Source organism: Pipistrellus hanaki (genome assembly GCF_964339955.1).
Source record: "Pipistrellus hanaki genome assembly, chromosome: 13".
Lineage (NCBI taxonomy): Eukaryota > Metazoa > Chordata > Mammalia > Chiroptera > Vespertilionidae > Pipistrellus > Pipistrellus hanaki.
In genome coordinates, this window is record NC_140515.1 from 35,803,806 (window position 1) to 35,824,722 (window position 20,917).

A 20,917-nucleotide genomic window follows, 5' to 3' on the forward strand; every position below is an offset into this window, starting at 1 on the left:
AGAGAAACTGAGATCACTAGTGATGGATGGGTGCATAGAGGATGGCAGCTCCCAGGTTCTCAGCTGGGACAAGTGGATGAACTGTGGGGTCCTCCACCGAGCTAGGCAGCTCAGGGGCAGGACCAGGCTCGGCAGAGATGAAGTATTCCGTTTGGGGCATGTTGAACTTAATGTGCTTCTGAGATATCTAAGCAGATAATGCCAAAGAGGTGGTTCATATATACAGACCTGGAGGTCAAGGAGAGATCTGTGCTAGGGACAAAAACTTGATAGTATCAACATATAGGCATAATATTAATAGCAGCAAACACTTATCTATGTGCCTAACTCCCTACATACAATATTTGTTTAGATGGCAATCAAGGCTGTAGGCATGGGTTTGAAGGATGTGGGGAGAGTTGCTTTCAGCAACTCAGACATTTATTAACCAGGTTGGGAAAGGGGGACTTTGAAGGGAAGAGGTAGGAGAAACACCAAGCCAGTGTGTGTCCACAAAAGCCAGGAGATAAGTGTTTTAGGGTGATCTGAAGAAAGAGAAGGTCATGGAGAAGAGGACTGGAGCACGCCCTTCCAATTAAGCAACAAGCAGGTCATGCAGCCTTGACCAGAGTTCTTAGCGTGGAATGATGCAGAAAGCCAGGGGGCAGGGAGTGGGTGGGAGGTGAGTGGCTCAGACAAGGCTTCCAGTAAGTCTGGGAGTGAAGGGGCAGAGAAGGAAGACAGGAGCTGGAGGAGGATGTTGGGAGAGGGGGGATTTGTAAAGAGGGAAGACATTGGGTGTGTTTACATGTTGAAAGAAACAGTTGGATATACCAGAGAGGGAAGTACTGACTGAGGGTATGGGCCTCTGCAGAGGGGAATAAGGGAGGAGCCCACACCTGATTGCAGGTAGAGGGATGGGCTGGGTTGTGGAGGGAGGCTGAGCAGATACAGCCATCAGGAGGCCACAGCTTTGGCGTTGGAATGTTGAGGTGGGGGGGGGGGACCCTTTCTGGCAGTTTCAGTTGCCTATTGCAGGTGCAGATGAGATCATCAGCTGAGAAAAGGTGGTAGATGGGTGTGGGTGGAGATGTGAGGACAGTTAGAACATTAGGATAATTATTGGGAAGTGTAGAGAGGTAGAGCAGAGAAGCAGTGGGAGAGCCCCCGAGTGCTGAGGCCAGCATCTGGGGCATTTCCAGTGGAAGGGACTGTTCCACCCGGGACATTTTCCAGCCATGCTCAGCTGCTCAGTGCAGAGGGAGAAGAGAGCAGGTAGCAGGGTTCACACAGGGCTGGGATAGGTTAGGTGGCTGGCGAAAGCAGGGGAGCAGGAGTCTTTTTGGAATAGCAAGAACGTTGCTAAAATGACTAATACCGGAACCTAAGAAACATGAGGATGAAAGTGGAAGTTAAAGCATTTAAGGACCTCCTGGTGTAAGGTTTTCCATTTTAAAAAGCAGCCAGTTTGTTTGGGAAAGTAATGCACACATGCATGCACACACACCCACTCTTGCTTTGCAACCCCGGGCCTGTTCCCTGAGCCAGCTGCACAACATAAAGACCTTTCCCCAAGGTCTGCCTTTTGGGCCAAGCCTCTTCCTTGGAGGCAAGGAGGTGAGGAGAAAGGGGAGGACTTGCTCAGGGACATGTGAAGTTCGCCCACAATTGTCTGTCCAGCCACTTTATGCCACCCCTTGCTATTCATTGAACGGAATTTGTCCCCTCCACAGACACAGGCCCAAGGAAGGGGCTGCCACACCACCCCCCAGAACACACTTACCAAATTTGCAGGACCCTGTTTGGTTGTATATCAAGCCCATGGGGATGTCCCAGCCCGCAGACGTGCCAACTTCGGGGTGGCAGGACTTCTTGCCTCGCAGAGAGTTCCAGGTGAGGTCAGCATCTGATTTCTTAACCACTGCCACAGCGTAGTGGCCTTGCAACAGAGATACCAAGATCAATTTCAACAGCTCCAGGGCCTTCCTAGAGCTGCTGCAGCTAGCCCCTGCCTGCCACTCTCTCCAGGGAGGGGAATAGGTTGAATCCCATACCTCACTCTAGCAGAAGCCCCTGCAGATAACTGTCATCATTAGTGCTGGGCCAAATAGAATGACACTCCTGCTCCCGATGTGTCTACGTACATACGTTCACAAGTATTTACACACACACTTCATACCTCTTCAACTGAATCCTGCTATACATTCTTTTCTGCGAGTTACTTGAACCTTTTTAAAGATCTACTGTGGACCTTTTTGATTCAGTAGAAATCAGTATAGCTCTCTCATGATTTTTATTGGTTGACTCTAAGTTATGTTCCACTGTGTGGAAGTACGTATTTTATAATCTCCTTATTAGTAGGCATTTACATTGTGACCCATTTCCCCCTAAATCTTTGTACATATGAGTATGTTTCTGTTTAAATATTTCTATTGAATATAAGTCCAAAAGAAAGAGCTTTAATGACTTCTTTTTTAAGGTTAAGTCTCTGGTTTTTTTAGGTTCACAATAACATTTTCTAATAATGATAATTTAATTTCTCGTTCCCCAATATTAAAAAAATCCATATATGTCTTAAATATATATATATATATATTTATTATTATTATTATTATTATTATTATTATTATTTAACTTACTCATTCACTTCCAAAATAATGCCAAATATCTTTGGTGGGAGTGGGCCTTCTTGCCTTATTCCTGATTCTAATGAGAACACCATTGATATTTCATGGATTCCTATCCCAAAATTATGTAATTGAATTGTGCTTATTGAGTAAGGCTTAAACTGCAAAGCTGAATTTATAATAAGATTAGAATCATAAATCTGCAGAGTTAGAAGAGAACGTGTGATGGAAGGAGACTTGACTTGGGGTGAACACACAATACAATACACAGATGATGTATTACAGAATTGTACACAGAACAGTAGCCCCATCTTTGGAGACCGACTCAGATGTGGGGTGGGGTGGGGTGGGGTCCGGTCCAAGAATTTTCATTTCTAATAAATTCTCAGGTGAGGCTGATGCATCTGGTCCAGGTATTACACTAATTGGAGAACCCCTGCTTTAGCTAATGCCCAAGATTAGTACTTCTCAGACAGATACAGACCCTCTCTGCCTATGTGGAGACACAGATGGGAGAACTTGTCACCTGCTCTCCTATTCTAAAGACGAGATTGCCTCTCCTGCTACTCAAATCCAGCTGGCTAAACACTAAGAGTGATTTCATTTCCCTCCTCATTTTCATTGACAACAAGGCCCCAGACAAGTCAGGAATGGGCTCCTGCCCCAATACAGAGCCTTCGTGGGGAGGTGGGCAGGCAGCATGTGACAAGGAGCAGTGTGGTTGGTCAGGAGGGGCCCAGGGTTCCAGTCAGGCCACCTCTTTTCAAGCCCAGGTGCAGCCACTTCCTGGCTGTGTGGCCCTGAGCCTCATTGTCCACATCTACATAATATGGGGCAATGATGCCCATATACTAGCACATGTGTCAAACACAAGGCCCGCGGGCCAAATCCAGCCCGCCAGGCCTTGCAATGTGGCCCGCACCGCGCTGTCATCACTGCACTCCGCTGTCAGTTTATGACATTGTCAGTTTATGACTGTTCAGTAAACCATTCGGCCTGCGATTTAGGCTGGATTTTAGATTTTGGCCCCTTCTCTGATTGAGTTCGACACCCCTATGAGGAAAGCAAATAGGGATAGTGCAAGCAGCAGACCTGTCCACTGTAGAGTACCCTATGAATACTCATTACTATTACAGCTTCAGGATAGATTTGCTCTCTAACCGGTAACTGTGGTGTCGTCTTCTCCTTTATTTTTTATTACAACTCTAGCAACTTTTGTTTATTTTTAAGGTTTCCTTACCCTTTTCCTAAGAACAGGCCTTTACCTTTGAACCCCAGTGTTACTAATTCTAACTCACCTTTCATGAGTGTATTCTCACACTTAGACCCAAGCTGCTCTTTGCCATCCTCGGACACTAAGAATAAAAAGAAAACAATTGAGGTACATGACATTAAATTCCCACAAACACATCCCAAAGACATGAGCTGTTCAATCATAAGAGTTAAGAGGAAAATGAAGAGAAACACCAACTAAGCGGGTTTTCGTTGGTCATTAACAAGCTAAGATTCTGCAGTCCCATTTTACCCCATTTCCCCCTGATCTTTGCCTTTTGAACTTCAGGTTTCATCCCAGAATCTCCCCAATACTTAGTCAGGTGCAGAGAAAGAAAATGAGGTGTCCTTTCAAAGGGACCACTAAAGATCTGGACAAAGATTTTCTTGCATTTCCTATGGGATTCAAGTCATCTGACATCTTTCATCATTATATTCTTGCTATATTAGAGAACACAGAACCAATCCATAGAGTCAGAAAGACCTCTATGCAGTCTTTATTCTACCTGCCTTTATTCTCACTGCCTAACAGATGGGTGTTTAACAAATAATACTGGTGAAATCCTCTTCTCCAGTCTTATTTTTTCATTTGGACAGATCCCCACTAAAGAACATAACCTTTCAGCACTTCCCCCTCCCCCTTCCCCCCTCCCCCCCAGCCTTCCAGTGCTGCTGGCATGAGTTAATTTTGGATAATTTGGCAAAAAGATCTAGGCACATGTGGCTCATTACTGAGGATAGTGGAAAGAGAGTGGTTTAGAGCTGATCACCTCTGACAAAATGTTTTCCTCTGCCCTCAGCCATGGGGTGAGCCAGCAGACCTGTTCTCCTGAATTAGTGGGCAACTCTAACTCAAGGGCATTTTGGCCAGCACTGCAGCCAGCTCTGCACCGTGCCCTCCCGTATCACTATTCTCAGTAATAAAGGCGCTACTTTTACCTCTTTTTGCCTAAATCTTACATCTATGTCTTCAATTGGTCCTGACATTTGGAAAACGGGATGTTATCCACTAGCTTCCTACACTCTAGCAATAGTTATTATCTCAACGGTGAACTAAATTATTTCCTCATTTCTAAATCCAGGGCCCAGAGGGAATAAAACAGCCAGCGACACTTCCATCCACTTACTGTAGTTCTCTGCCAGCACAGGCACCAGACCGCACTTGCCTGCCGTGTAGATAAATCCCCCATTTAAGCTCATGGCGTCAGCGTCTCCTTGCTGAGGGTAGGAAATAAATCAGTGGCACAACAGTTAGCTTGTTATCCTGTCTCAGAGGTTTCCAACCCACTGGTTTCATGTCACATGTCCTTGTGATTAAGCAAATCACTGATCACCCAAAGCTTCTGCCACGTAAACACAGTTTTAGAAAACTGGATGTGCATTTGGCCAGGAGAAAGACCCCAACCTCTCATGAGACCCATGCCCTCCTAGTACTTCCACTACACCATTGTCGCTCAACAAGCCACATGCCAGACTCAATGACTGCATTTATTAAGGAACTTGTTTTCTTTTGTACGGCAGAGTTCAGTTTTGGTCCCATAACTCCATTGACAATATACCGAGAGCCCTGACACAGCAAATATTTCAGTACATAATTAATTTCACTACTTAAATAATTACAGGCATACCTCAGAGATACTGTGGTTTGGTTCCAGACCACTAGAATAAATAAAATATTGCAATAAAGCAAGTCATACGAAATTTTTGTTTCCCTCTGCATATAAAAGTTATGTTTACACTATACTATAGTCTATTTAAGTGTGAAACACATCATTTCTTAAAAAAACAATGCACATACCTTAATTTAAAAATACTTTACTGCTAAAAAATTTTGCTACCATCTAAGCCTTCAGCAAGCCTTAATCTTGCCTTAAAAAAAAAATTCAGTATCTACAAAGTGCAATAAAGCAAAGCACAATGCAATGAGGTATTCCTATAATAACTAATGTATAGTTTTAATTGATAATTTTTCCAAGAGAGCAAAAAATGTATACTTACAATCACAGATAAGGTCATTAAGAAAGAAACACACAGACACACACATACTCTTTGCCTTTGACCTGTTAACTGCCTTTCTAGAAATTTGTAAAAAAAAAAAAAAAAATCTACTTAAGATAGTAGTTAACTCTAAAAGGGAAAACTTGCCAAGCCCCTGTTTGTGTCAGGACCTTTTCTAAAAGCTTAGCAGTGGTTACTTCATATATTTCTCATAAAATCCAGTTAGGTAGGTTGTATAATTTTCCTTCTTTAATACATTAGCCAATTGAAGCAGAGAGGGGTTAAATAATTTGTCCAATAGATGGTCACCAGGACTTAAACTTAGGTAGTTTTATTGCTCAACTTTTGCTCATAACCAGTATATCACAGTCTCTGGGATCTGATTACTCTAAGGCAGGGGTCTTCAAACTACGGCCCGCGGGCCACATGCGGCCCGCAGAGGAGTCTGATCCGGCCCGCCAGGTTTTTTGGGCAGTGAGCGCAGCCGAGGTGTTACAGTAGGAATTAGTAGTTCATATAGTCTCTGAGGGACCGTGATCTGGCCCCCACTTTAAAAAGTTTGAGGACCCCTGCTCTAAGGGATACATCCCTAAATACTATTCTACACACTTTTTTTCATCCATAAAATGGGTAAAACATCTTTCTTATCGGCTTAAATGAGTTAGTGAAAGTTAAGAGGTCATAAATATTAGCTGTCATTAGTATTAAAGGCATACTCAGAAATATTGATTATTAAAGAACAAAAATCTTCATTCCCATATTACCTCTAATAGCAAAGATTTGGAGATAATTCAAATATAGACATTTAGAAATTAAATAAATTGAGGCAGAAATACTTGGTGGAATATTATGCAGCTATTAAAACATTTTAAGTGAATACTTCATTACCTAAGAAAGTGCACCAATTATGCCCAAGAATTTAAGTAATTATAACAATAGCTAACATTTATTTATATGCCAGGTCATGTTATGAGCAATCAAATTAATTTAATCCTTATAATTGACAAAGTTAGGAGGTTGTAGAAATTGCAAGATCTTAATCTTAGGGTTGGTCCCAAGTAAGTTTACCAAAATTAGGTTCTTCTTTTCCTAAGATAGACTGTATGTCTCCAAAGTTTGTCAATTTTTTGGTCCTTTATTTATCTTTTTTTTTCTAATCACAGAAGTATTATCTGTTTATAGAGAAATAGAAATGAGCTTCATAACTCAAAAATTACGTGGTAATTATTTCTGAGTTATGAAGTTGTGAATGATTTATTTTTCATTTCCAACATGTAATATTTTTATCACCAGAAAAAAATTAAATGTTCAACTAAAAGACTGAAAAGGTTGGATTTGCTTTCACAATCCACAAGGGCTCTGACCACACCCTGGGATGTCATCCTACTTCCCACAGGTCCTTGGTAGGATACCATTCAGAGCTCCCTAGTCACCAGAGATGAGCACCAAATGAGTTTGAACCTTGGGCTGGCTCTTTGTTTCTGCCCAGCCCTGAGCTGGAGGGGTCTATGGGATGGAGTGGGATGGGGCTTTGGAGAGTGGGAAAGATGCAACACTACAGTTGCATCTCAGCCTCACGGCTGATGGGGAGGTATCTGGGAAGTCTCCATAGAAAAGTCACATGTATGGGTGTCTGAACTCAGCTGTGGAGAGAGGGCCTTCCTTACCACAATAGCAGTAATGCAGTCCTCAGTGGTCGGTTTTGTGGTGCACTTTAAGATGCCACCACTCTTGAAAGCCCACTCGTTACACTTGGCACTCTCATGAGGGCCCACTGCACACCACTTCACCTTCTGTGTGTCTTCACCTAGGACAGGTAGAGAAGAACCAGAGATCCAAAGGAAGCTCCAAGGAGTGTTTGGGAGTTTAGTGCCACTAGCTACAGAATGGCTGCCCAATGAGGTCCTCATCGACATCAGCAGAGTCACATGCCCATATCACCACTCATTCCTGCCTATCAACCTCCGGAGAAATGGGAACTCAGTTCTCAGAAAGAGGGTGAAGGCAGGGCAACCCTAACCTCCCTCCTGACCTCACCTTCTCAGGCATCATCTCCACAGGGAAGGCCTCTGAGCTCTCTCTTACAGGACTGAGTACTCCCATCCAGGGAGCGCTCCCCAGGGGGTAGTCGTGTGTTCTGCTCTGGGTGGGCCTGCTTGCTCTCCTGTTGCCCAGTGTCTTTACTCACCATGGTATGCCCACATCTAACACAGTGGCTTTCTAGATGCTCAATAACTATTGGTTGACTAAATGGAGGAGGGAAAGAGAGAAGGAAGGAAGAAATGGACCATAGGAATTTGGAGGAAGACAGGAGCTGGATTAAAACCCTCTAAAATTCTAGTTCTCCTGAAGGTGGCAGAGGCCATGTCCCCACTTCAGGTTAGGATGGGCTATTTCCCCTGTCAAATACTAGTAGACCTGTTGTTGGGCGGGGCAAATCTGGTTAATACAAAGAAGCCAGAGCCATCATTCGTTCAAGTGGTTCATAATCTAAAGGTAAGTTAGGTCTTCTCTCCAGCTCAACAGAAACTCCCCTCATTAAAACCCAGTGCAGTTGGTACTCCCCTGAGCTCTGCAGGTAGTGAAGGCTGGGTCAGGTGAGGCCTGCAGGTACCAGGAAAGCCTCTGTGAGCCCCACCCTGCCCGCTGCCCTGCCAGGACCTTACACACCTCCCCTTAGAGACCGAATGGCAGATAAATATTCATATCCCAGGTACAGCATGGCATCCATCTTAGGTGGGACTTTTAAAAACCCATGGGCAGCATCTGTAAACAGCAGGTCCTTCCTATGAGGAGAGCCAAAGAGCTTGAAGTCTGCTGACGTGTTTTTTCCAAAATATTCCTGTTAGAAAGATAAAAGAAACAGTGAAGGAAGGACGCTGGCATAGAGAAGCAAAGGGAAAACAAACCCCAAACCATTTAAGAACAGAAAGGGAAAAAAGAATGAGTGCCTGAGTGAGACCACGGTGGCCAAGGCCCTCAGAAGTCCCTGTGGCTCATGGGGTCCTTAGGTCTCCCTCCATGGAATGCTTTCCCTAAATCCCAGCTTGTTTGCCTTACACAGACTCAGGAAAACTGCAGGGGCTACCCCTCAGATCTGTACAAAGGGGTTTGGGGTCATTATGTGCCAGACAACTGCCCCTCTCTACTGCCATGTTCCCATGGGCAGTCAGTGAAGGCTGCCGTGGTCCTGGCCACCTGGTTCTCCAAGTGGCTCCGGTGGTCTTCATCCTGAGTAGCTGGTGATCCAGCACTCTGCCATCAGGCTGGAGGTCAGGAGTCCCAGGCCCACCCCCCACCACTGAGGATCTCAAGCAGTTCTTTGCCCCTTCTGGCAAAAACAAAGGGCCCTTGACCTATGAGTCCCACTGACGGGCCCAATGCTGTTCCTGGCTGTACTGACAGCAGCACCTACTCACACACTCTTTCCAATGTCTGTCTGCTTTTTCTTTTGCATAAACTGTCACCCGCTGCTTTCTCTGGCAAACCTCCGTACTACCTTGGGGTGCACATAGCTTATTCCCTGGGGTCCCAGAACCTTCCCAGATGTATCCTGCAAATCAGTCCTTCTGTCCTCCGAAAAGTACATAATACATGTCCCCAAGGTTGTACCATCCCACCTCCTGACACTTTGAATGTGTTCACATTTCTCTGTGAGCAACTCAAGGGTAGGTCTTTGTCTAGTTCATCTCTGATACCCCAGTGCTGAGCAGAGAGCACGACAGGGATAGGACTGGGTGATGAACGAGGGCTGGCTGAGAGGGACTGGCAGGAGAGAGAGGAATGCTCGTAGAGGGTTACTGCACCTGAGGGAAGTCAGGAGGACAGTGTCATATGCCAATAGGATAACAGGGGAGCACCTCATGGAGCTGGGACACCTGCATCCATTTAGAATGAAAAGAACACACTGGGGAGAATCCAAGATGGCTGCTCGGGTAGGCAACTAGCCGCAGCCGCACACAACAATTTTAATAAAATACAACTAAAATATAAAATGGACATTACCCAGAACTACAGGAAAGTCGACTGACTGGAAATCCTACAACAAGAAGCAAGGAGAAAACCAGAAGGAAGCACGGAGGAGCTGTAAAAGCCTAAGGCCAGACCCCGGGGACTCAGGCTCAGCCATAGGGAGCTGGGCTGTAAGTCGGAACCCCGGGGTAGCGGAGAAAGGAGGTCCCGGAGGCGCGCACACTGCCCCCAGAGAAGGGATGGTCGGCTGTGCCGCGGGATTGCCCTGACGGGAAGGAGACTGGGGCTCCAGACTGCTCTGAACGCCACCTCCAACTCCACTTCCAACTGAACTGAACCCCAATACCGGGCTCATTGGGGGAGAGCATAGACTGTTTGGCAGCAGGCGAAAATCGAGGGCACCTTTCTCTCAGAGGCGCCGGCAGCGAGCACTGAAGGACCCGCATAGGGCGGGGCTGACGGAAGCCAAAGCTGCAGGCTCCACCCTGAAACCCCGTCCCATCTGTAACTGCGAAATGCGACAACAAAATAGATCACAAACGAAAGAAATGGAGGACAAAAAGCGACTGGATATAGAGTTCAAATCTACGCTTATAAGGTTTTTCAAGAATTTCCTAGAAAAGATGGATAAGGCCTATGAGGATATGAAAAGAGATCAACTAGAATTAATAAGGAGTCAACAAGAAATGATAAGGGATCAACAAGAAATAAAGAATACATTGTCTGAAATAAAAAATATTCTACAGAGTCCTAAAAACAGAAGGGAAGATCGCAAGAATCAAGTCAAAGATTTGGAACATAAAGAGCCAGAAGACACTCCTCCACAGAAGCTAGAAGGCAAGAGAATCCAGAAAATTGAAGATAATGTAAGAAACCTCTGGGACAACTTCAAGCGAACCAACATCAGAATTATGGGGGTTCCAGAAGATGAGAGAGAGCAAGATATCGAAAACATACTGAAAGAAATAGTGACAGAAAACTTCCCCCACCTGGTGAAAGAATTTGACTTACAAGTCCAGGAAGCGCACAGAACTCCAAACAAAAGGAATCCAAAGAGGACCACACCGAGACACATCATTATTAAAATTCCAAGAGCAAAAGATAAAGAGAGAATACTAAAAGAAGCAAGAGCAAAGAAGGTAGTAACTTATAAAGGAGCACCTATACGATTGTCAGCTGACTTCTCAACAGAAACCATGCAGGCCAGATGGGAATGGCAAGAAATATTCAAGGTGATGAATAGCAAGAACCTACAGCCAAAAATAAGCTACCCAGCAAAGCTATCACTCAGAATCGAAGGCCAGATAAAGAGCTTCACTAATAAAAAAAAGCTAAAGGAGTTCATCACCACCAAACCAGAATTATATGAATTGCTGAAGGGGGTTCTTTCAGAAGAGAAAGTAAACAAAGATAAAAATTATGAACAACAAATACGTAATTATCAACAAGTGAATCTAAAAACCAAGGAAATTAAAAAAATCTGATGAACAATATTAACTGTTGAATATAATAGAATCAGAGGTATGGAAGGGGAGTGAACTGACGATTCTTGGGGAAAAGGGGAGAGGGGGGAGTGGGAAGAGACTGAACATAAACTGTGCACCTATGGATGAGGACAGTGGGGAGAGGGGAAAGGGCAGAGGGTGGGGTGGGAACCTGGTGGAGGAGAGCAATGGTGGGGGGGGGGACATTTGTAATAATATGAAAAATAAAAACTTATTAAATAAATAAATAAATAAATTAATTAATTAATTAAAAAAAAAAAAAAAAGAAAAGAAAAGAACACACTGGGGCAACCAGGAACTTCTGCAGAGTCTTTGGCCCACCAGGTCAGTGACGCCAGGCAAGGGTTTTATGGCCTCCGCTGTCCATAACATATACAGACTAAGTGGCTTGTCAGTGAAGTGGATGACGTGTGGTATGGTTCCTGCTGTAGTTCACAGGACTTCCAAAGTGGCAATTAGAGAGTAGAGGAAGGTGCCCCGAATCCAGGCAGGAAGGAGGACAGTGGGTTTGGCACCTGGGCTTGGTTGAGAAGCTCCCAGATCAAGTCCTCGTTGCCGTCCACACTTCGGGCCACGACAGCATGAGAAGGGATGCTGGCCAGGTGGCACTCCTCATATTGGTCTACTGGCTTCCGGGTGTTGTCCCTGCAGAGGAGCTCGTACTGGTCCCTGTCAGCCTGGCGTGCAAGGTTCTCTGGGGGAGGAAAGCCCAAAGGAGCCAACAGTCTGTAAGCGGAGACATCAGCTAGGGTCCCCCTTTCTCACTGAAACACAAACCACTTGACCTTGTTGAAATAACCGTCTAGGCCCAAGATGGACCCGCTCCTGCCCAGGATGCCACGTCAACAAACCAAAACTTAGGTAACTTTCATGTCCCTGTAATGCTCTGTGTGACCAGAAGCGCAGTGCCCACCCAGTCTTCACCGCCAACCCTATTTCCTCCTACTTCTTTCTTGATTCCTTCTCAGCCCAGCCAAGGCTGACAGTGTGGCTCCAGCCAATCAGATGTTTCCTGTGTGTCTCTTCCTTGTTCTTTATTCTTTGTCCTATAAAAGCTTCCTGCTTTCTCCCTCCTCCTCCCCCATTTTGCAGTTCCCCAAATGGAGACTGCCCACTTCATGAAGTGTTAATACATTTGTTTATATCAACTAAAACTGTCTTCTTCAATCATTCTTTTAACAAGCCTAAGAGGACTGAAAGAGAATCTTTTCCAAATGCATTTTCAACAGATGAGGAACCTGAGTCCTTGGGAGAAGAAATGACTGAGTAGACAGGGCTAGGAGGCATGCTTGGCCTGGAGCCCTCCCTCTGCCCCTGTCCCTATAGCTCTGCTAATATGAAAGGTGACAGCAGATGTTTACCGAGCACTCACACCACACCAATGCTGAAGTCACCCATGCTCTTTGCCACTTAATCCTCATAACAGCTGGAGGAGGCCGGGGATGTGATTATCCCCTCTCTATTTTTTTAAAATATTTATTCCAGAGAGCAAGGAAGAGGGAAAGAGAACCATCAGTGATGAGAGAGGATCATTGATTGGCTGCCTCCTGCACACACCTCCCCCTTGGAGACTGCAACCTGGGCCTGTGCCCTTGACCGGACTTGAACCTGGGACCCTTTAATCCGCAGGCAGACTCTCTATCCACTGATCCAACCCAGCTAGGGCAACTATCCCATTCTAGAGAAAAGAAAATAGCCTCCGAGAGTTTAGGTAACTCATCAAACTTGCTAATCTGAGGCTGATATGTGGCCATGCTGGGACAATCCTGGTCTCCCCCTGAAGACAGAACCCATCAGAGAACGGTGGTGGAGCAGGTGAGGGATGGACAGGGGCTGAGGAAGCCAATCAGGGCATTCTATAGGTACATAGTAGGACCAGAAAACCTTATAAGGAAAACAAGCTCTTTGGTTCCATATCTAGCTATTAGAAGGTGTTCTGGGTTGAACTGTGCGCCCCCTGCCGATATTCACGTTACCTCAGATTATGACCTTATTTAGAAACAGAGTTATTGCAGATATAACTAAGAAGCAGTCATTGCCGAAACCGGTTTGGCTCAGTGGATAGAGCGTCAGCCTGTGGACTGAAAGGTTCCGGGTTCGATTCCAGTCAAGGGCATGTACCAGGGTTGCGGGCACATCCCCAGTAGGAAATGTGCAAGAGGCAGCTGATCCATGATTCTCTCTCATCGATGTTTCTAACTCTCTATCCTTCTCCTTTCTTCTCTGTAAAAAAAAATCAATAATATATATATATTTATATATATATATATATATATATATATATATATATATATATGCAGTCATACTGGAGTGAGTGGGCCCTACTCCTTTATGACTGTTGCCCTTATAAAAAGGGGGAATTTGGACACCAACAGACATGCACACAGGAGGAATGCCATGTGAAAGGAAAGACAGAGATTGGATAACGTAGTACAAGCCGAGGAACACCAGAGACTGGCAGCAATGTGCTGGAAACTAGAAGAAAGGCATGGGACAGATTTTCCTCACAGCCTCAGATGGAGCCAACCCTACCAACATACTGATCTTGGACTTTTGCCTCTAGAACTATGAGACAATAAATTTCTGTTGCTTTTAAGGTACTTTGTTATGGCAGCCCTACCAAACTCATACAGAAGGCCCTTTGGGGTTGATAAAATCTATCAAAAGAGAAGGAGGTTGGGCTGGTGTGGCTCAGTGGTTGAGCATTGTCCCATGAACCAGGAGGTCACGGTTCCACTCCCAGTCAGGGCCATGACCAGGTTGCAGGCTTGATCCCCAGGAGGCAATGATCCATGACGTGTCTTGGATCAACAATCCATGATTCTCTCTCATCATTAATGTTTCTATCCCTCTCTCCCTCTCCCTTCCCTCTCTGAAATCAATTAAAACATTAAAAAAAAAAAAGAAGAAGAAGAGAGAGAAGGAATACAATTAGAGTTCTTGTGAATGTTACCATTTTAATTAGGTATGTAATAAAATACATTTTAAATATATTAAAAAATTTTTAATGATTTTTATAATGTTAGAATTAAGTTAAAATATCCAATATGATCTAATAGTTTCAGAAAGAAATAACTTTTCCACCTCAGTCACTCACCATCAACACTCATTTTCATCCCTAGAGCCCGGTGGACAATCTCTCATAAACTTCTACTTTAATAAGGGGTCTTGTATAATAGCAGACAAGTGGCTTTCAGCAAAGATAATCGAGATGGTCTCTAGAACATTTCTGTTGTTTTCAGAAAGTGAGGATGTTTTAAACACATTATAGTGAGTGTTAGAAGGCCCAGCCCTCTGACATAATTGTGATAACTTGAGCAACCAGAGAAGATAACAGTGACAGTTATTTGGAACAACTTGATCCTGTGAGATGAAACCCCTAGATGACCCCACTAATTAAAATTACTGGTAATAAGTAATGCATCATGTACCAAAATGCTAACAAACCAGGTCAATGTGTAGTAATGGGGAGACAGTGAATTGTGATTGGCTGAACAAGAGAACAAAACACGCGAAACTCCTGTTTTGTGTTAGAGAAAAACTAGGTTATGAGGAACTGGAGGCCCACGTAGAAAGCAAGCATTTAAAGTTTCCCTGAGGTAGCAGACGCTAATCTTAAAATGAATCTAGAATAGTGAGGTATATTGTATTCTATAGTGGAAAGAAATTTAATTGGTTATAAAACCCAAAGTCTGTACCCTCATCTTATCTGAAAAACTTTTTTGTTAATTGTTTATTTCTGATAGATTACCCAAAACCCTGGAAAGGTGTTTGCTTTTTAAATATAGAAACAAAGAAGAAATTATTGTCCATAGTAATAATGCTTTTGCAACAGATTTATTATATGTGTGCTAATAAGTTCTGAAATCATTACGGTAGTGTGGGTTTTACTGCAGATTTTTGAAGCCTTTAGGAGCCATTTGTAATGAGGCATTCAGAATAATGTGATCAAATGTGAAGTTGGTATTTCAGTGACTGGGAGAATTTAATTATTGAAACTCATTTTGTTTTACTAGTTAAGTAATGTTTAAATGTTCAGAAAATTAGTAGAATTATAGACTGAACAAATTGAGCACTAAACAACGTACAAATAACAAAAATGTGTTTTATACAGAAACCCTCCTATTTCATTAAGAACTTGTCATCACCCATCTCTAGATGTAGGAAAACTTCCAGGCAAACATCAGGTCCCCTGGCCAGGGTGCAACGCACGCAATTCCTCCTCCATCCAGCACGTACCTGACACGGTCGTATGTCTCATGAAGCCCACTTCCCCCTCTCCATCCTGCAGGCACCTGAGGAACAGGACAGCTGCAGTCAGGGCCACTCTCCAGGACAGGGCCTTGCCCTCCCCTTGCAGACCCTCTGAGGCTCTGCCCCGGCCACAGGCTCACAGAGCTTTGCCCAGTTCCCCAGACTTCCATCTGTCCTCACAGAGGTGATGGCCCTGTGTGAGGGGCATGTGAACCCCCACAGCCAGCCCGGAGCTGAAGCAGGTAGGAGCCCTGTAAGCCACTTCCCAGGCTACTCTGGGGAGGGATGATGTGGAAGTAGGACCCTCACCTTTCACTTCAAAGGCAGCCATTAGCAATAGATTTTTTTTTTTAATAAAAGGTTTAAAGCTTTTTAAAGCAAAATTCTGGATAGCCTTGGATTCCCAGCCTGGTTTTGAGTGGTCGCCATTTCTCTTACTGAGCATAGTATAGAGAGAGGTGCCTTCACAGGGCTGAGAGGGAGGTGGGGAGAGGCAAGCACATGTCCCAGACACAGGGAGATGCTCAGGCAGAAATAATCAAACTGGGAGATCCTGGCCTTTAGTCAGACGAGAGCCCAAGCCTGTGTCTGTGGATCCCAGAGTCCCAGAGACAGGTCTATCCCCTCCAACCTCCAGGAGGTCCAGGAGGGTAACATAGACCCCCCACGGGGAGATGAAAGGGGCTCCCACACAAAAGACTGCTCCTCAGGATGGTAGGAGGCACTCAGAACCTGGGTTTCACACTGACCGTGTAGATGGTTTGGGGCAGCCTGCCTAATCCTTGTGCCCTCATTTCACCATCTTCAGAGAAAGGGGGAGGAACAGGGAGTCTCACTCACTTGAAGGCACCCGAGTAGCCATAGTACGGTTCACGTTGGGAGAAGGCACACTTGTCTTTCCCTTTCCCAGCGCACAGCTGACACAGTTTGGGGTAGGCATTCGGATCCACACCGGGGACACAGCTGCCCCCGAAGAAATTGGCCGCTGCTGCTCAACACAGAAATATAGAACACAGGGCATGAGCCAGCCGGCCAAAGACAATTCCAGCTCCCAACCCAGGCTCATGCATGAACCGAGAGGGACCAGAACAAAACCAGCATACCAGGCCCAGCTTGCACATATGTGTGTTCACTGGTCAAGCTCAAGGTTTCCCAAAAGGGACATGTTAACAACTATTCTCCCATCGCCCTCCCCAAGGACCAGGCCTATGCCTGTCACCAACTAAGGCCTGTCTTAGGTCACTGTCAGCCCCTCCCTGCCTTGAACCACTGGAACAGCTCAGAGAGAAGTCTCTCCTGGAAGTCATGCCCAGGAGATGACAGACCCACCTGGACAGGTGCATGCTAAGCTCATGGCCAGCACAGGGCCACCAGAGAATGCTCCAGCAGGAGGGGAAACACAGAAAGGAAGGAGCCCCAGGGAAGTGGGCAATAGGGCCCACTGATCTTGGTCCTGCCTGAACCCTCTGCGGGCCTGATGCCCTTCCCCACCCACTCCTCCAGGCAGCCTCTGCTGAAGTATCAGGAGCTCAGAGAAGAGAGGACTCAGCCGAACCCTCCCAAGGCTGCCGGTGTTGCAGACCCAACCAGTTTAAAGCTGGTTAACCTTCCTCCTCCACCCCAGGAATCATCACACACGATCACCTGATCATGTCTGAGTGGCCTCAGGGTGGCCTATGGCACCTAAAGAAGGGACGTCTGCCTGAGGGCACACACCCTCCTGCCTGCTTACCTTTCTGAAGAGATTTCTGTGGCTCAGACAATTCGGAATAGAGTGTGCTCAATGGGATGTTCCACCCAGCAGACCTGCCAAAGCCTGTGTGGCAGGACTTTTTGCCTCGAAGCTGGTTCAGCTGGAAGCCACTGCCCTTCTTCACCACGGCCACAGCATAATAGCTGGTCTGTGGATCTACAGAGAGACAGTGTGACTGGAAGACCCACAACCTGGACCTCAGGGAAACATTGCTCATCACTGCTGGGCTCCTGACCAGGGAAGGGAACCCACAAGCCACACTTATGACGGGTTGGGTGCTAAGGAGGGAGAGATCAGAATAACTTCCCTAGGTTTGCAGGGAAGAAAAGGACCACAGAGTGGGCATTGGTATAACCCTCCAGGCAAACACTGGCCAGAAGGCCACATGCACATGGGCCTCAATGATTTTTCCTGCCCTCGCCCTGCAGGTTGTCTGCCTACACCTGCCAACCCAAGGCTACCTGGAAACCAGAGATCACATTCCTAACTCCTGAGTATTTCCTGGAACCTAGGGACACAGGCTCAGAGATAGTCAGGTTACTCTCAGAGTGTGTGCTCCAGTGTGGTCTCTCCTCTGAGTGAGGCACCTGTGGTTCTTGGAGGACTCTCTAAACAGCTCTAAACTCTAATGATTCTGGTCAGGCTATGCACACTTCCTGGCCCAGGACATCACTGTCAGCAGCACCAGTCCTCAACCAGCCTTAAGCCACAGAGGCCCGAGTTGTGCCTGTGGGGACCACATTGCCCACTCACTCCTCCATTACCTGCCTAAATAGGACAAGAGTCTACCGGAAGAGAACAAGGGTCTATCAGGATAGAACAACAGCCACAAACTCTCACGAATCCCCAGGGAGAACTTACTGTCTTCTGACCCGTAGTACTCTGCCACCACAGGTTTCAGGTTGTAGGGGGCTTGGCCCGCCTCAAACAGCAAACCTGCATCCAGTGTCACAGCATCTGCCAGGTTTGCCTGAAAAGGAACAAAGCAGACACCAATGAAGCCCTCAATTCCAGGAAACACCGCCTAAACCCAGGTGAGTGAGGGTGACTTTGGGGCCAGAAAAGCCATCATCTTGGCCAGACCACCCACTAACTCGTTTCAGTTGACTCCACCACCCTGTTGAAAGAGTTTGGCCATCACATTCCTATTCCTCCACATAGAGGAAGGAATGGATTGGTTTTCTTTTTCCTGGTGAGGAGTCAGGTTCTTGGCTCAGAAACCTGTGTGTGATCTTCTAGGATCAACCTGAGCTACAGAGGCTTTACCCGCAGGCCTCGTGGTGGAAAGCTGCCCTCCCCACAGCAGGCTGGGTGCACAGCCCAGGCACTGCAGGCTCTGAAGGAGGCTGCAGTCAGTCACTCAGGCCCGCTGCCTGGCCATGCTCTTTCACATGTGTACACTGAGAACCCAGGTGCTCTTGTTTGATGACCTTTTTATGGTGGGCTCTCTGCTGGGGCCTTCTCAGGTGTCACTGTGAAGCCCTCTTTATGGGGGAGTGGGGGTTGATGATACTCTTCTCCACTCTGATTCAGTACTCGGTACTTTTCCTTCCTGTCCTGGGTCCAGATAACTGTAGGGGTCTTTTGTTTATGGATTCAGTGTTTCTATGGGTTTAGTTTCTTGCTTCTGAACTAAGTGTTAAAAGATTATTACTTCTGTGGTGGCTCATTGTTCATGTAATGGACTACTCAGACATTCACAGCTCACCGCTGTTCAATTCGTCTGCATTTTACACAGTAAAAATAAAGACACAGAAAGTTTGTCAGTGAATCACTTCCGCAGGCCACATAGTTAGTAATATAAAATCATACTATCCATGAAGCTGGGATTTGAATACAGGCGGTATGGGGTTATCACTTCCATCATACTGTTACTTGATGGGGTTTGTGAGGTTTTTTTGTTTGTTCCTGCTTCTGCTAAATCTCAACCTCAAACTAATAGTTCACTTGAAATACTATAGGTGCTTTTCCACTAGGTCTAGAATTTATTTTATCTTCAAGTGAGAAGCCCTGTTTCTTATTTAGACACTGAATGATAAACTGTCCTGCCTTTTTCTTGCTTCAGTTATCTTTAGACAAAATGATTTTTCTAGAAGCCCTTGCCCATACTCTATGAATATTTTTTATTCACTAAATTACAAGGCAGAAGCTATATAGCTCCATGATCTGTGCATGTTACTGGTAAGCAATAGAATAATAATAGTATTTCTCAAAGAAATATAATAATGTAAACTTCTATATTTGTCTTAACAAACTTTTTTAACTTTTCTTGTTAATATTGGGGTTGTTTTATTATTTTATTATAATGAAAAACGTAACAAAATTTGCCATTGAACCATTTCTGAGTGTACATCTCAGTGCCATTATAGACATTCACGTGGATAAGTGACCCTTTCATTCCACAACTAGACACCAGATATGAAACAATCTTGAGACTTTCTTGGTATCACAAAAGGTAGGTGAAACCTCCAGAGAATCTCCACACCAGCCCCACATCCTGTAGAATAAAAATAAACAAGAGCTTTCCCCAAGGCAGTGAGATTAGGGATTTGGGGGCCAAGATCCCAGGACCCAAGGCAGGAATCACTGGGACCTCAGGGGCTCAGGAACCAAGGAGCCAACACCTAACTCATGGGGCCCACTAGAACAGCAACGATTCTGAGAAAAACCTGAGCCAGCAGGAGAGGGATGATTAAAATAAAAAATGACCTCCCACGTGCAGAAAACTAAACCCACAGTAAGGTAAGGCACAATGCCTGGGTACAACAGACAGACCTTCAAGGATGGTGGAGATTGGGACTGTCAGATGTTATGGAGAAGAGAGTCCTATGTGGCATTTGGTTTTATGTACAAAGTGAAGGCAATACTCACAGGGATAAGCATAAAACAGAAAATTAGCAGGTATAAAAAGAAAAAAAAATTAAATTATGGTTTGTAGACCCAATAATGTAACTGTTGAAATCGAAAGGTGAATTAATGGGAAACAGTTTATTAGACATGTTTAAATTCTAAAAAACTATTATAACTAATAAATTACTTCAGTAAAGTTGCAGGATACAGAATCCATAATTAGAAATCTTTTTCATTTCTGTACTCCAATAATGGTCAACTAGGAATAAATTTAACCAAAAAGGTGAAAGAATGTATGCTGAAAATTATAAGACATTAAAAAGTGAAATAGAACAAGATACAAATAAATGGAAGGATACACCTTGCTCATTTATAGGAAGAATTAATATTGTCAAAATATCCTCACCACCTATAATAATATACAGATTTAATGCAATCTCTATTAAAATTACAATGGCATTCTTCTCAGAATTGGAACAGCTAATCCAAACATTTGTATAGAACCACAAAAGATCCTGAATAGACACTTAATATAGACAATAAAAAAAAAAATTGAGAAAGAATACGTTGAGAGGTATCAGACTCCCTGATATTAAACTAATCTACAGTTACAATAATCAAAACAGTTTGATATTGGCATGAAAATAGATATATACAAAGAGATAAAGGCAGTCTTCAATAAGTGGTGTTGGCAAATCTGGACAGAT

General features: G+C 44.8%; 1 protein-coding gene across 2 annotated transcripts in view; it reads right to left on the minus strand.

The window, feature by feature from the left end:
* Positions 1–20,917, minus strand: part of LOC311631709 (inhibitor of carbonic anhydrase-like) — a 36,304-nt gene that overhangs the window by 11,137 nt on the left and 4,250 nt on the right. For both annotated transcript variants that reach the window (XM_084902127.1, XM_084902126.1), the window contains exons 3-12: positions 18,222–18,330; positions 17,340–17,516; positions 16,448–16,595; positions 15,593–15,648; positions 11,869–12,047; positions 8,547–8,718; positions 7,544–7,683; positions 5,006–5,096; positions 3,905–3,961; positions 1,763–1,918 (exon numbers count right to left, since the gene is read on the minus strand). In XM_084902127.1, coding sequence (XP_084758253.1) covers positions 1,763–1,918; positions 3,905–3,961; positions 5,006–5,096; positions 7,544–7,683; positions 8,547–8,718; positions 11,869–12,047; positions 15,593–15,648; positions 16,448–16,595; positions 17,340–17,516; positions 18,222–18,330 — 1,285 coding nt within the window. The remainder of the gene's footprint in view (positions 1–1,762; positions 1,919–3,904; positions 3,962–5,005; positions 5,097–7,543; positions 7,684–8,546; positions 8,719–11,868; positions 12,048–15,592; positions 15,649–16,447; positions 16,596–17,339; positions 17,517–18,221; positions 18,331–20,917) is intronic.